The sequence below is a fragment of the Pseudorasbora parva genome, chromosome 5 (assembly GCF_024679245.1).
Source record: "Pseudorasbora parva isolate DD20220531a chromosome 5, ASM2467924v1, whole genome shotgun sequence".
Classification (NCBI taxonomy): Eukaryota; Metazoa; Chordata; class Actinopteri; order Cypriniformes; family Gobionidae; genus Pseudorasbora; species Pseudorasbora parva.
The window spans coordinates 38,278,420-38,292,916 of NC_090176.1; the positions used below are offsets into that span (position 1 = coordinate 38,278,420).

Below are 14,497 nucleotides of genomic sequence, written 5' to 3' on the forward strand. Positions count from 1 at the left end.
GTGGCTTGAACAGCTGTTGTGCATCCGGTTTAAGGGTGTCCGGTGGGTCTTAAAAAGTATTAAAAGTTGATAAATCCGTTTTGAGAAAATAAAGACCCTTAAAAGGTATTAAAAAGTCTTAATCACGATTTTATGAGGTATTACATTTTTTTCAAGCTTTGTCAAAAGAGTTTGACTCCAAAAAGTATTCATGAATATATTTACTTTCATCCCCATGAGTATTAAAAAACAACGGGTTGCTCAGTCTGAGATCGGCTCGGGGCGCGCGCCAGGGATAGAAATTAGAACCCGCACCCTTGATTTTGAGGTTTGGTGGGTTACTCGCTTCACCGTAACTAGCCACCGTGGCGGGGGTAAATAAAAATAGCATACTATTTCGCCTCTTTGTAAACTTTGTTCAATGCATGCAAGTGTTGCTGTATGTTCGAATATGACCATTCATTTTCACCATCATCACCCGCGTGTAGCGCCAGAAGACACGAATGAGAAGATCTGTATCTGTGCATACTCAAATATTGAGTTGTCTTTCAAATCTTGCGCTTAAAGGGGGGTGAAACACTCAGTTTCAGTCAATCTCATGTAAATCTTGAGTACCTATAGAGTAGTATTGCATCCTTCATATCTCCGAAAAGTCTTTAGTTTTATTATATTTATAAAAGAAATATAGGCTGTACCGAGTCTTTCCGGAAAAAAAACGAGTGCCTGGAGGCGTATCGTGTGGGCGGAGCTAAAGAATGACGAGCACACCCAAAGCAGTGACGTCCTCAAGCGTGGAGAAACCCATGGCTATTGATCAGATTCAGCTAATACGTGATCCAGAATCAAATTCGGAGGCTGAAATAAATTGAACAGGAGAAACAGCAACAGCAGGACGTCCGTCTCTGTGGTATGTACTGTATTTAGTGGCCTGTCAGCATTTGTGTGTCTTTACTAGCAGTTTATGAGGACATGATTCGGTTTATGGACTATTGTATGTGACTAAACCTTAGCAGTAGCAAGCAAAACACGTCAGACTAGTGTAACGTTATACATAGAGCAACAATGGAGTAACGTTAGCATATTTGAATGACGAAGCACGCGATCGTGTCGTTTACTGATGTTTACTCACGCGACGATAGCCAACAGCACAGACATTTGAAGCAGTTTTACTCACCGGCTGCTTCCAAAGCAGGACCGAACCTTTATCGCTGGGACAACTCCATCAAAAACACACTTCTTTGGTATGATTTGTTGATGTCCTGTGACACAAGTGACCGTGGAAATCCGCGATGTTGTGAAGCTTCCCGTCATTTCTGCGTTCAAATCGGTTCAAATGCAGCGCTGCCTTCCCGGAATGCTGTGCTGAAGCGTTGAAGTCGCTTGATGTCACCCACAGGAATAAAGTGGAGCACGGCGCGTCATAAGTGCTCACGGACGACTGGATCTGCAGCTTGAGAGAGTATTTATGGGCGTGCATTTCCTCTCTCGCTCTAGTCACGCTCGCGCACACCCTACCGGGAGAAGAGCCCGTACGGCCCATACAAGGACCTTCCGCTCTATTAACGTCAAGTCGACTCATATTCGAAAAAAACTCTCCGAAACTTGTGAGAAAACGGAAGAAGTATTTTTGACAAAGAAATACTCCATCAAACTTCCAACATTAGTTTTTGAAACTTTGTCTATGTTTAGGATGGGAATCCAAGTCTTTAACAGTGTAAAAAGCTCAGTATGCATGAAACAGCATTTCACCCCCCCTTTAAACGGACAAACTCACACAAGAAGTATGTCAACATGTCCATCTTGATGAGTATCCAAGCAGACATAGTCTGAATATGCCTTATGAGAACTGTATACAGTCGAGAAAGACAATGCATATCCCTGCATTAGGTCTTAAAGGGGCAGTAGCCTTTACTGCTGTCTGTTTAAAAGATAAGGACATCACTCACTGCTCTTGATTGAATAGCTTTTGTAAGTTTAATAAGGATTAAGCCTTCATTTAAACATTTAAATATGCAGTTATTTTACATTTGATTATTTTATTCAATTTCTGTACCTTTCTGCAGCCCAGTAGGTCTGTACATTATTATTTAATGTACACATGAGTGAGGTCAAGTTAAACATTTTAGTTTGAAATGTATTTTATACTGTGCGTTGTTGCAATGTGTGAAATAAATATTTGCATAAATTGTAATTGATTTATATTAATTTAATATCAATTTATGCAATTGCAATGCCTTGATATTTAGTGAAGTTACACAGTCATAGTATTAGCCATAAATGGAATGGTACTAATAATTGTCATAATTTGATTCGGTTTTCGGCCTTGGTTTCCTCTTTTTCGGTTTCAAGAATTTTGATTTCGGTGCATCCCTACTGACAATGTTCTGCTCGGTGTGTCGTCAACACGCTTCAGAAGATGCCAAAACTAATAATTTAATTGTTGGGACTAAAAACCTAACTGGAAGCCATAAAAGGCCACGAATCATCCAAATGCCACATCCAGGTAAAAAAGAGCGCACAGAGCCCTACTCATTTAATGAAATATATATCAGTTCATGGTTTGTGTGAAAGAGAAAATGTCAATATTTGATTGAGACTTGAGATTAAATAAATTGCTGAAGTATTGTAGAGCTTGTAGTATTAATTTTCACATGCAGTTACACATTGTCGGTTAAAAACAAGAAAGTGGCTGGTAAAAACATTGAGTGGCTGGTAGATTTTGAAATTCCCCAGCTAAAGTGGCCGGTGACAAATAAGTAAATTTCCATCCCTGGTGCACGCTGTCTACGGGTGACGTCACCCGTAGACAGCGTGCACCAGGGATGGAAATTTATTTTGTGAAATGCGGAATATGTATGGATAGAAAAAAATATGTTAATGCCAGGTCAGGACTTGAAAACAGGACATTTGTTCACCCTAATATATATAAAAGTATTGGAATTAATAAACAATCTTTGAGTAAACTTAGAGTTTCATTTGAGAAAAAAAATATCTCATTGCCGGGCCGAGTGTCCTGGTTTTGCGATAATCAAAATATGGCCACCCTAAAATATATATCTTATGCTGGGGGAAATTGTATCATAATTAATTGCATCAAAATAAAAGTTTATATATATATTTAAGTATATTTATTGTATAAATTTATGTATAAGATTAATTATATGGGCGGTAAATACATGCAAATATTTCTTTCAAATCTGTTCTCACCCCTTGAAGTAGGCTACATTGTGTAACATATTATGACTTGAACATCTTGACCTTGACCTTTTCTCAAGCTGTGCATTTTTTTATCATATATTTGAAATGTTTATTACAAGTTTTTTTTAGCTGTTGGATTGAACAGCAATATCGTGGAAATAATTTCAGCTTACTTTGTGGCGTATAGGCGCCTTGCATCAGACAACTGTTCTCATAATCAAACAAGATTGGCAGAGCCTCCATCCGGAGTTCTGAAGGCCATCTCTTCTATTCACCGGCTCCCTGTCACAGTTTTGTGCATTGAAAGCTGGCGGAATCACAAAGGCTGAGGAGCTTTAATGAGCCAAAGTTTTCTTCTCGTCGAGGTGGCAGCTTGTGTCAGAAATGAAGCTCATAATGGCATGCCAGTCCAGGCTCCTCTGAGCATTTCCTACTGTTATGGTAATGGGTTACCGCTACCTCATCAAAGAGTTGGGGCCATTTTGCACCATTGTTATTTTTATCTCTCTTCCTCATGTCTGTTTGAAATTATCTCCGAATGACCGCAACATTTAGCAATGAGGTGTAGCATTAGCTCCTTTCAGATGTAAATTCTGTTTCTGCTTCCGAAAACAAATGATGCAAGATTGTATTCCTTGACAGGCTTGAAGTGTTTTTGTGCAGTTTTTCTTTCTGTGCGTTTTGAACTGTCTGTGGAGAATGTATTGAAACAGAGAGCTGTGGAAGCATCAAACACTCGAGTCAAAAAGTGAAGGGCTCTTGAGGTAAAAGGGAAGGTAAAATGGCATCACTGGTCATTCCATTAATTCAAATTGGGCTGTGGTTTAAAGGGCATCCCATCATGAAAGCAGGTGCACATCAGTGGACAGATGCCACTCTGGGGTTCTAAATGTGTCTCTTTTGGGGGGGTTTAGAGGCTGCAAAAGAAACTATACCCAGGTAAAAGGAAAGTTTAAAAAGAAGTGGTGACCAATTCATCTGCAAAGATTCCTGGACCTAGGAAATCTTCTATCAGGAGACCTGACTTTGTAGCCAAATGTTTCCTCTCCTTTTTCATTTTAACTGTCAGTCAAGACTTTACTGGAAAGTTTGAAGCCAGGCATACTTGGCAAAAAGTTTGGCTTGAAATCTGTTTCAATAACCACTCATCCGAAAATATAGACACATCTTTTTAAAGCCACTACAACAATCAAATCACCGTCACTATTCATTCGGGGCAGCAGAATTGCTGTTGTTTTTGTTAGTAAGAACGAAGGACAGAGGGCAGCCATCATCATATTCCCTGTAATTGCTTTTTGACTGATGTGCAGCTGCCACTGAATTGAATCAGGCCAGATTACCAGCCGAGTTTCAGAGCAACTGTGGCTCTAAAGAAACTGAATCAATTGCAGAAGAACCCAGCTCTTGAACAATTTGCCAGATCCATTCTTCCCCATAGAACTAATCTTCAGTCATGCTGGAGAGAGATGCAACGGTGCCTCTTATTGTAAGATGTGCAATGACGTTTTTTTGGATTTTCAAATTATGTTCAATGAACTTGTGAAATCAGTTGTCTTGTGCTGAATCCCTATGTTGCTCCATCTGATGATGTGTGTCTGTAGGCTATATTTCTAACACAACAAAACACAAGTTAAAAAACACATGCCTTGTGTATTAATATATGTGCTTTTTCAGTTCCTATTTGTAAGAGAGATATTAAAGGGATAGTTCAACCAAAAAAAAAAGAAAATTATGTCATTTACTCACCCTCATTTCAATTTCAAACCTGTATGACTAGGGAACACAGATGTTTTGAAGACTGTTGGGGTTCTAACGCCACTAAACCCATCTGCTTTTCATTGTATGAACAAAAAAAAAAAAAAAAAAAACCTAAACAAAATACAGCGCTAAGCCTTTTTTCGAATAATCTTTTGTGTCCCACAAAATAAATTCATACAGGTTTGGAGCAACATGGAGGTGAGTACTTGACAGATTTTTCATTACTAGTACATTCAATTCATGCATCGATTTTTTCGGTTACTTTAAAAGCTAAATACTGCACTGTAGATTTATTGTACAGTAGATTTAGTGCGATGTTCAACTAAACCACCCTGCACTGCACTGCAAAAAAAAAAAAAAAAAAAATTCCCCCCACGCTCGTATTTTTTGCCTTGTATTATTTGAGAGGCAAAATGACATAAATAACAAGAAAAAAAAAACTATTTTCTGAAAAAAGTTTTAAACTTGAGTTATGCTTAAAACAAGAAAAAATCTGCCAGTGAGCAAAATGCACTTGTTTTCCCTGTAAATTTTTTATTTTTTTTTACATGTAAATTTTTAAAAATTATTTTTTGCAAAAAGTCATTTAGGTTTGATATTTTTTCAGAAAACAAGGCTAAATAGCTTATAGGGATGCAACAATACAGTTAGTCCACGGTTCAATACATACCTCGGTTTTTACCCCCGGTTTTTCGGTTTGGTTCGTTTTTTTTGTGCTATTCTATTCTTAGGCGACAGGAACAGAAAATGTTTTTATTGCAATATCCGTTCTTTATTTTACTTAAAAGACTTGAAAACCTTTACTTAAACTTAAAACCTTACGTAAAAACCCTTGTACACATTCCCAGTTTATTGTATAATATAAAATAAATATATAGAAAGATTTACAGTGGTAGCTCACAGATGAACAGTAGTATTTAAGTATGAAATTGAATGAATAAATGTAGGCTTAAATTAAAACTACAGAGTCTTCAATATACAACATTAATTAAAAGCTACTGTATTACAGTTTTTCTCGATTGCTTAAACACATTTCTTGAAACTATGCCTCATATTCTCAAAACTATAAACACAAATCCATAACGTCTCACCCAGTTTCCCAAACAACCTATTTTCAGGTCAAAATGAAGCTCTAAGATCAAAACCATTCACTCTTGCTGAAAAACCAAACTTTGCCCTCAGACAAGACACACAAGCCCTCAAAATCACACACACTACAATATAGTCTAACACACTGGTGCAATAAGTTCAAAACAACATTTCCAAAACTGGTAAGTTATGTTACTTGTGGTTCCCCTCCTCACAAACCTTTTCACATGATGAACAAATGACACAACCAATGGATACATTCGCACATTTTTATTCATTCATTCATTCATTCATACTACACAGTACAAAAAAAAAAAAAAAAATTGTATTCCGCCTCAACCTCCCGTTTTTGGTCTGGGTCAGGCCAGAGAATCTCATCCACATCACAGGCTATATTAGCTCTAGCCTGGCAGCGGGGGTAAAATCCTCTTGCATGCCTTATCCACCCCTGGCACGCATCTACTGACACATGGCCTGGACGAGGTGAACAAGCATATAAGGTTCTCGATCATACACTTTCCACTAGTGTTGTCGTCAAGACCACCTAAACCGAGACCAAGACAAGACCAAGACTTTGAAGGGCCGAGACCGAGTCAAGACCAAGACCAAGACCAGTGCATGTCCCCACTCTTTTGATAAAATGTGGAATATGCATCTGATTGGCACTTCTCTCGTATGATCAACTAAACTGGCTCTAATTTCATCCGAGACTGCTTGTCTTCCTCCTCCTCCTCCTCCTCCTCCTCCTCCTCCTCCTCCTCCTCCTCCTCCTCCTCCTCCTCCTCCTTCACCACATCCTCTTCCTCTCCCTCCTCCTTCACCATGTCCTCTTCCTCCTCCTTCACCACCCACGTCCTCTTCCTCTCCCTCCTCCTTCACCATGTCCTCTTCCTCCTCCTTCACCACGTCCTCTTCCTCTCCCTCCTCCTTCACCATGTCCTCTTCCTCCTCCTTCACCACCCACGTCCTCTTCCTCTCCCTCCTTGACCTCTTCCTTCATTTCTTTGTGGATCCATTGTTCCAAAGCTCAAATGAACTGACTCTGGCACTTTTATGTAAAGTTCTGATTGATGTGTGTTCAATTTTGACTCTTAGTGTTTTCACCTGGGTAATTGTGTGCCAATTGAGCTGAAACTATGCTGACTTGAGTGAACAATATTGAATGCTAGTGCTTTCTAAATGACCACATGGTCTAGGCAATGAGAAATTAAGGGATTTGTGTGTAGAGTTTTGCAGTGACAGTTTAACAAATCTGACTCATGTGTCAAAACAGGGAATAGTGTTTATAGTTTAGTGAAATGGGTTTGCTTTTTGATAAATGGCGTTATGGTTTTGAAATTTTAGTTCAAAAGCATGGTTATAGTGTTTAAGCAATCGAGAAAAACTGTAAAGGTCTTTTTTTTTTTATTAACATCATTTTAGAGGCAAACTGTCCCTTTAACGACAAGCGTTCAGCTGTGCTGCTGTCAATTGAAGACCTGCTCACATCTCATATATAGACGCACGCGATTTTACTTTCAATTAAGATAAAACCGACTGTGTTTATATGTTAAACTTGTGTGTATTTGACAGTATTAGCGTAGTAGGACTGTTCAGTAATCAAGTGTGTTTGACAGACGTTTAGTGTGCGCGCTCAATGCAAAACGCGAATGAATCTTTAACTGGCAAGGCTTTAAAACTCGGCTAACACCCCGTAACTTGCATATGATTGTATATTTGCTCAAATCAGCGCGTAGACTCACAGACACACTCAAAAAGAGCTGGAATAAACTGAGAGGAATATTTCACACGGAGAGAAATGGAAATAATGAATTAAATTCAAAACCGGAAAAACGCGCATTTCACCAGCGCGTATTGAACCGTGAATGCCGTACCGAACGGTTCAATATTATATATAGTATTGTGACATCCCTAATAGCTTAGAATGTTTAGATATTATTTTGTAAAGGAAAACAAGTCAACATTTCTCAATGTGAACAAGGTAGCATTCCTGTAGAGGTATAATTTATGAATTATTCATTGGCATGTAGCGGGGAACTTTTGTCGTAGTATGTGGAATTGGCAATCATTCTACTCACGAGCTCCAAAATGGACCACTATCAGCACCAAACACAGAGGTGTAGTGAGAAAAGCTGTCCATATACAGTAGGTTATGGCCTGGTAATTTTGAGGCTTGCAGCTTGAAAGAGACAGAGAGATTAAGAAAGACAGAGCGGGAGAGACCGGGAGCTAGATGAAACCGTTTGACATTTATAATTCAGTCCCTTGATAGTGAATTTGCTTGGTGGGAATTGTGTGTGTGTGTGTGTGTGTGTGTGTGTGTGTGTGTGTGTGTGTGTGTGTGTGTGTGTATGTGTGTGTGTGTGTGTGTGTGTGTGTGTGTGTGTGTGCGTGTGCGCGCAGTTATGTGTTGGTGGGACATAGCAAGGACAGGAAGCAGTGGTGCATAGAATTATTTCTTGCATTCTTGCCTCAAAATGTTGGAAACTGTAATTGGAATTGGAGAATTCTGGATCATAATCATTTTAATATGTTTGTAAATTACACAGTTCAGAAATTCAGTGATTCCGTTTGAGTGATACCTGACACTTGATGGTCTGACAAATACTCCTTTTCTTGTAGATATTGTTGGACATCACTGATGAGCTGCTGTACTCATAAAATATTATCTTGTGATGGACGGAAGTTGCTTCCAAAACTTTAAAATGTATAAAGTTTACTCTTATTTTAGAGGTTTATGTATAATATCATCCCCTGGCTCACCTGTTATTCAGCTAACACGAGGTGACAGATAACTTTCCTATTTTTCGGCAATTCATAACTATTCATTATTTGTTTTGAAGCCATTATCCTTGCCTTTCTGAATAAGGTATTCAGCTTCAGGTTCATCCCTACAGATTATTCCTGCCTGGCTGTTCAGTAAAATGAATTTCCATTACCTTCATGTCACTATAATAAATCATTGTATAGTTTCATGCATTTCACGTGTACTTACTAATCATTATATTTATAAGACAATCATGTAATTGAGACATTTAATGACTGTATTGCACGTCATTCCATACTCCATCTCTGTCTCCATCCCCCTTCTCTCATTAGAGCCCATTCTGTGTGACGTTGGAGAATTTCTGTGCGGAGACCAGCTGACGTGTGTGTCCGAGAACTGGCTTTGCGATGGGGAACCAGACTGCCCAGATGGTTCTGATGAGGTTCTGGACAAATGTAAGTAACCATTACACCAATCCACAGTGCCATGAAACAGATCATGACGTCTGAAACATCGCTACATTCCCATATCTCCATCCGCCAAAATCAGCATCACATTGCACATGATTACGTTCCTTGCCCTGTTTAATTCTAGGTCGCACTTCACATGCAAAGTGCGAGGAATGATAGCTGGGTGCTTTAGGGAGATGAAAGTGTCCTGATTTAACATTTTTAATTGTATTCAAGAAAAGATAGATCAGTTTATGCTAAAGCCGTGCGCTCAATTGCTTCCTGTAGATGCAGGACATTTCCAGAAGAGCTTAATTTATTGCAGATTCCAGGCACAGTGGGTCAAATATTCTCACCACTGGTATTCTATTATCATTTAGATTAATCGTGTTCACTCTGTTTTTTTATTTTTATAATGCCTTAGAATGGAATCCGGGCATATTTATCATGGGGATTTTGAGGAGCTCATTACCATAGATTATGTATCGATAGGAAATGCATTTCAATCAACTTTTCACAACAAAATGTGCAGTGGAATTTAATGTGTTTCGGAAGCCGGCACAGACTACTATCGCATGAGTGTACTAACAGCACTCCACTGGGATGTGTAATTTTATTCATGTGTTTGTGCATATTGGGCACCCTGAGGTTACCGTGTTGCTTACGATAGTGGGGTAAGATCAGTGAGTAATCTGTGCTGCCCTCTTAATCTAGAAAGCATGCGCACAACTTTTATCATGCAATTTATTTATGTATTTATCTATGTATTTAGAAAGGGCCAATCGTATACAGTTGCCAAGGATTGAAAGATGCACATAAGAAAATCCAGGGCTGAAAATATGTATTTTAGACTTGTTGGCGAATTGCCAACTTTAAAGCCTGTACATTGTTTGGGTAAAGATGATCCATTAATGACTGAACAAAACATTTCCCCAAAATGTTAGCTGTGGAGTAATGTTTGCCGTCTGCTTCAGGGTAAGCAGTGCCAGGGACTCAACTAATGTTTATAATAAGCTTTGCATCTAAGTACAGGAAAGACACTGGTCTTTTTGAAAAACACGTTTCCAAAAGAGGGAGTGCTGGCAAAGAAAAACTCACCTTTTAAAGAAAACAACTAAAAATGTGGTAATAAATAATAAAATAATGTATGCATACTTCCTTTCCATGCAGCCATGGTGGTTTGAATGTAATATAATAAATGTGCATGTGTGTGTGTGTGTGTGTGTGTGTGTGTGTGTGTGCTAGTCAATATTTTTTTATTTAACAAAAGACTCTTGGGTAGAACTTTTTATATCTAAGTCTAATAATGTGTGTGTGTGTGTGTGTGTGTGTGTGTGTGTGTGTGTGTGTGTGTGTGTGTGTGTGTGTGTGTGTGTGTGTGTGTGTGTGTATCAGTGTGTATATTAGTCATTTTTTATTTAACGAAAGAGTCTGGGATGGGATATTTAAATGTATTTAATAATTTTATTATTGTTTTTGTTTATTCTCTTTTAATAAACAAATCATTATTTTACATGGTTTTATTTGAAGTCTAAATTGCTCCAATATTTCCCAAAGATTCAACTTTTACAGAAATTTTGATTAGTTATATATCGAAGTTACATATACATATATATGTATATATATATATATATATATATATATATATATATATATATGTATATGTATGTATATGTATATTACATATACATAAGACCCGTTTTCTATAGTCCTCTATTCTTGACACTTTCTTTTAATCTGATTTGATAATAGATATCATAAAACATCATTTAATGCATTAATTTCTCCTCTATCTTCTTTCTCCTTGACCAGAGATTAACTTAAGTAAAAAAATAAATAAGTACTCTCTTTCCTCACTCTCTGTTTTTACTGCATGCTTTAATTTATCCTCATCTTTTTAGGTTAAGACACTTCATTAATTTTGACTCTTCACCGAAAGGACTGCATTTATTTAAAGTCACCGTTCTGAGATAGAGCTGTCATTCTTCTTCATTGGTTAATACTCAAACCAATCTTCACATTAATTGAAATATTCAAGCATCTTATTGCTTCAGAATTGATGAAAACTCTTTTAATTGTCAAGTACAGCTCTAGCTAATGCATCCCTCACTGTGGGACTGTTTGTATTATACTGTGTCGCTTCTAATATTCCTCAAGTAAGACTTGCTTGAGAACATCTTAAATGACTGTCTATTTGTTCTCATGAAACTGAATCTAATGATATAATAATACCGTAGAAGCGTTCGCCTTGCCACTCTATACGTCTCCAGTTGCTTCATATTATTATGTTCAACCAATAATCCTCTTAGTTTTACGATTCACCTGGAATGTTCTCATTTTCTGAGGCTATAGCTGGTACCCGATATTAAGTCCTTGGTTTCATCTATATGCAGTGTTTTTGCTGTTCCAGTTTCTGGACTGTGCGTATTTCTAGTTGTGGCGTGCCCAAGTTCTGCCACCACAGAGAAATGTAATCACCACATTCTCAAGGCCTCCAGGGAAGGGCAGCTGCACATTTTCAGTGCCACATGGCCAGCGGGACCCTGGATAGGCTGGCCATCCAGCTTCCCTCCGGGACCAGCTCGACATCTTGGGTTATCAGGGGAGCTGGGAGACAGCCCACCTCCCTGTAATGAAGAAAAACGTATTGCGATGACAGTCTTGGAGCTTTCCAGGCACATCGTGCTGCTACTTATATTGGTCAGTGGAGTATGTACATTGAATGTTTTGACGTGAGTTATGAGTAGAATAACCATAGAGCTGAAATAATCTGTTTCGCTGAAATGAATTGTGGAAAGACTGAAAGCTCAGGATTAGGATTTTAACTTAAAGAAATGTTTCATTTCAGTGCTCTTGACTCTGTTCCAAATGCCTTTTGTCTTGAGTGCAGTGTACTTTATCAGGAAATACAAAGACGTGCTTCAGTGACAAATTGCTCTACTTTTTTCCCCCCTTGAAGTTTGAATTGAAGAGAGAGAGTGAGAGAGATTGATTTTTGTTTTGTTCTCATTTTTGTTCTGGGCAAAGCATTAACTCACAACACTCGGAAGGCAATGCAGGCTGTGAGCCACAAGGCGAGCACATGACGTTCTTGTTTTTGAAGAGATGACAGCTGTTTTCTTTAGACATCTGTCAATATAATTGTACATTACTGGCCCTTAAACCCTTCTTTGATCAATTATACTTCATAGTACCTGGGTTTACCTTTAACAAGAAAGTTGATTTACTTAGGTCAGAAGAAAATGCCAGGTTTCCACCCCAGGTTTTTTGCCAGGTTTTTTGAAAACATGGTTGAAGCGGTTGACCAATCACAACACATTGGTCTAGTCGATTAATCAGAGCACATCACACTTTCAGAAGGACAGGCATCATAAAGACCAGAATTAAAAAGTGTTACTGACAGACAGGGAAGAGAGGTGCTGCAAAAATGTAATGTATGAAAAATAAGGTGTTTTTTGAACATCCAAGCATTACTATCTAAACTATTAAAACACAATAGACACAACTAATAGACACAAAAACAAAATCAAGACTCTAAATAAATAAAAAAAATATATATTTAATGTTTATAAACCATAATTTTATCTCCGGAAGATAAAATGCTCCAAAAAAAATAAAAAAAATAAATAAAATACCCATTAACACTGGGTTCTTTGGGAAGCTGTGCAAGGTTGTCTTGCCCTGACAACCTAAAACGAATATCTTTGGTGATATTGTTGGTTTGATGAAGTCCTGTGACTGCAAGCGTTTGCGCTCTCACTCTAGTCAGGTGCGCGCTCTTCCGAGAGAAGACCCTGTACAAGGACCACCATCCACCCTTGCTGACATCACGTAGACCCATGAGAAATGAGATGAGAAACCGTAATTTTTGCCATTAAACATCAAACTTTTTTTTTTCTATTTGTCTAAGTTTAGCATGGGAATATAAGTCTTTAACATTGTAAATAAAAAAAATCTGTATAAATGAAACAGCCCCCCACCCCCACACACACACCTTAAAATTTCACATCTATTCAGTAAAAATTAAATATACAAATATGCTAACGCCAATATTGATTAATTGATTAGCATTGTAAATATAATAAAAAACATACTTTTTGTTATTTTTGCACAGCACATGTTATTTTAGGCTATGATTAAAATGCAACATTCAGTTTTATCCCACATGTGACGGGGGTCCGTTGTCTTTCTGTCCACTGAGGATCCTAGGCTTGAAAACGGTTGACCCCAAAGCTAAAGAGCATATCTCACAATATAACAGAATTGGATGGGGGTTGCGTAGAATAAAGGGGTGGTCTTGCAAGAATAGCTTGTTGTCGCTTTCCATCTAAGATTCATAGAAATGCGAATGGATTTTATGAGCACTCCTCTCGGGGCAGTTTCTTATGGCCCCTCTCATACTGAAATAAATGGAGAGTAAATGTGCCTATTCCCCTGGAGAACTGACACCTGCGGAAAGGAGGTTTGAGAGGTAATGTAGCATAGCATCTTGTTATTGAGCTGAGGGACAGGCATTCTGCATTATGCAATATTTACCTCAATAGCAGCCTTTGAGCACTGAAATGCTAGCAAAATAGACTGTGTGGGGGACATTTATGAGATCATCGTGTGACATTTAACTTGATTAACATCTTTTGAGCTCTGTCTTATGAGAGCATGTACAGTACATCTTGGAAGAGAAAATACACTGGGTAGCATTGCATTAGATAAATGCATTATATCTCTCATTTACATCAATACATCAGCCCTGGACTTTGCTTTTAGGACAGTGTGCAATTGTTTGGGACAATTTGTCAACTAGAAATGAGCAGAATGTTGTTTAACTGCTGATTTGTTTTCCTCTTTTTTTCTTTTTTTATTTGTATTATCTAACAACAGCAAGACGAGCTAAATCAAAGCAGCTTATTATAATGACAGTTAAACAATTAAAGGGAATTTCATTATGGTGGTACATTCTCATTTAATTTGCTCTCTTGTTATATACAGTTACAACCCACATATATAGACATAAAATGGTACAATGTCTGTGTTTATATGCATCCATAAAGGTTGATTTAAAAATGTCACTACCAAGTTTAAAACCGAATCTGTGCCTTGAAAGTCATGACAAATTGCCCAAAGGCAACTGAAGTCCAAAAGCAGGAAGTAGGTACCCACTTTATATTAGGTGGCCTTAACTACTATGTACTAACATCGTAATTAATAATTTGATACAATGCACTTTTGTACATACATGTTTTTACATTGTACTTACATT

The 14,497-nt window shown here is 37.9% G+C and overlaps 1 protein-coding gene across 13 annotated transcripts in view; it reads left to right on the plus strand.

Annotated features, from left to right (window-relative positions):
• Window positions 1–14,497, plus strand: part of lrp1bb (low density lipoprotein receptor-related protein 1Bb) — a 442,399-nt gene that overhangs the window by 108,665 nt on the left and 319,237 nt on the right. For 11 of the 13 annotated variants that reach the window (XM_067444216.1, XM_067444217.1, XM_067444225.1 and 8 more), the window contains exon 2: window positions 9,124–9,246. The exons of the other annotated variants lie outside the window; for them this stretch is intronic. In XM_067444216.1, the coding sequence (XP_067300317.1) occupies window positions 9,124–9,246 (123 nt within the window). The remainder of the gene's footprint in view (window positions 1–9,123; window positions 9,247–14,497) is intronic. 13 annotated transcript variants of the gene reach the window in all.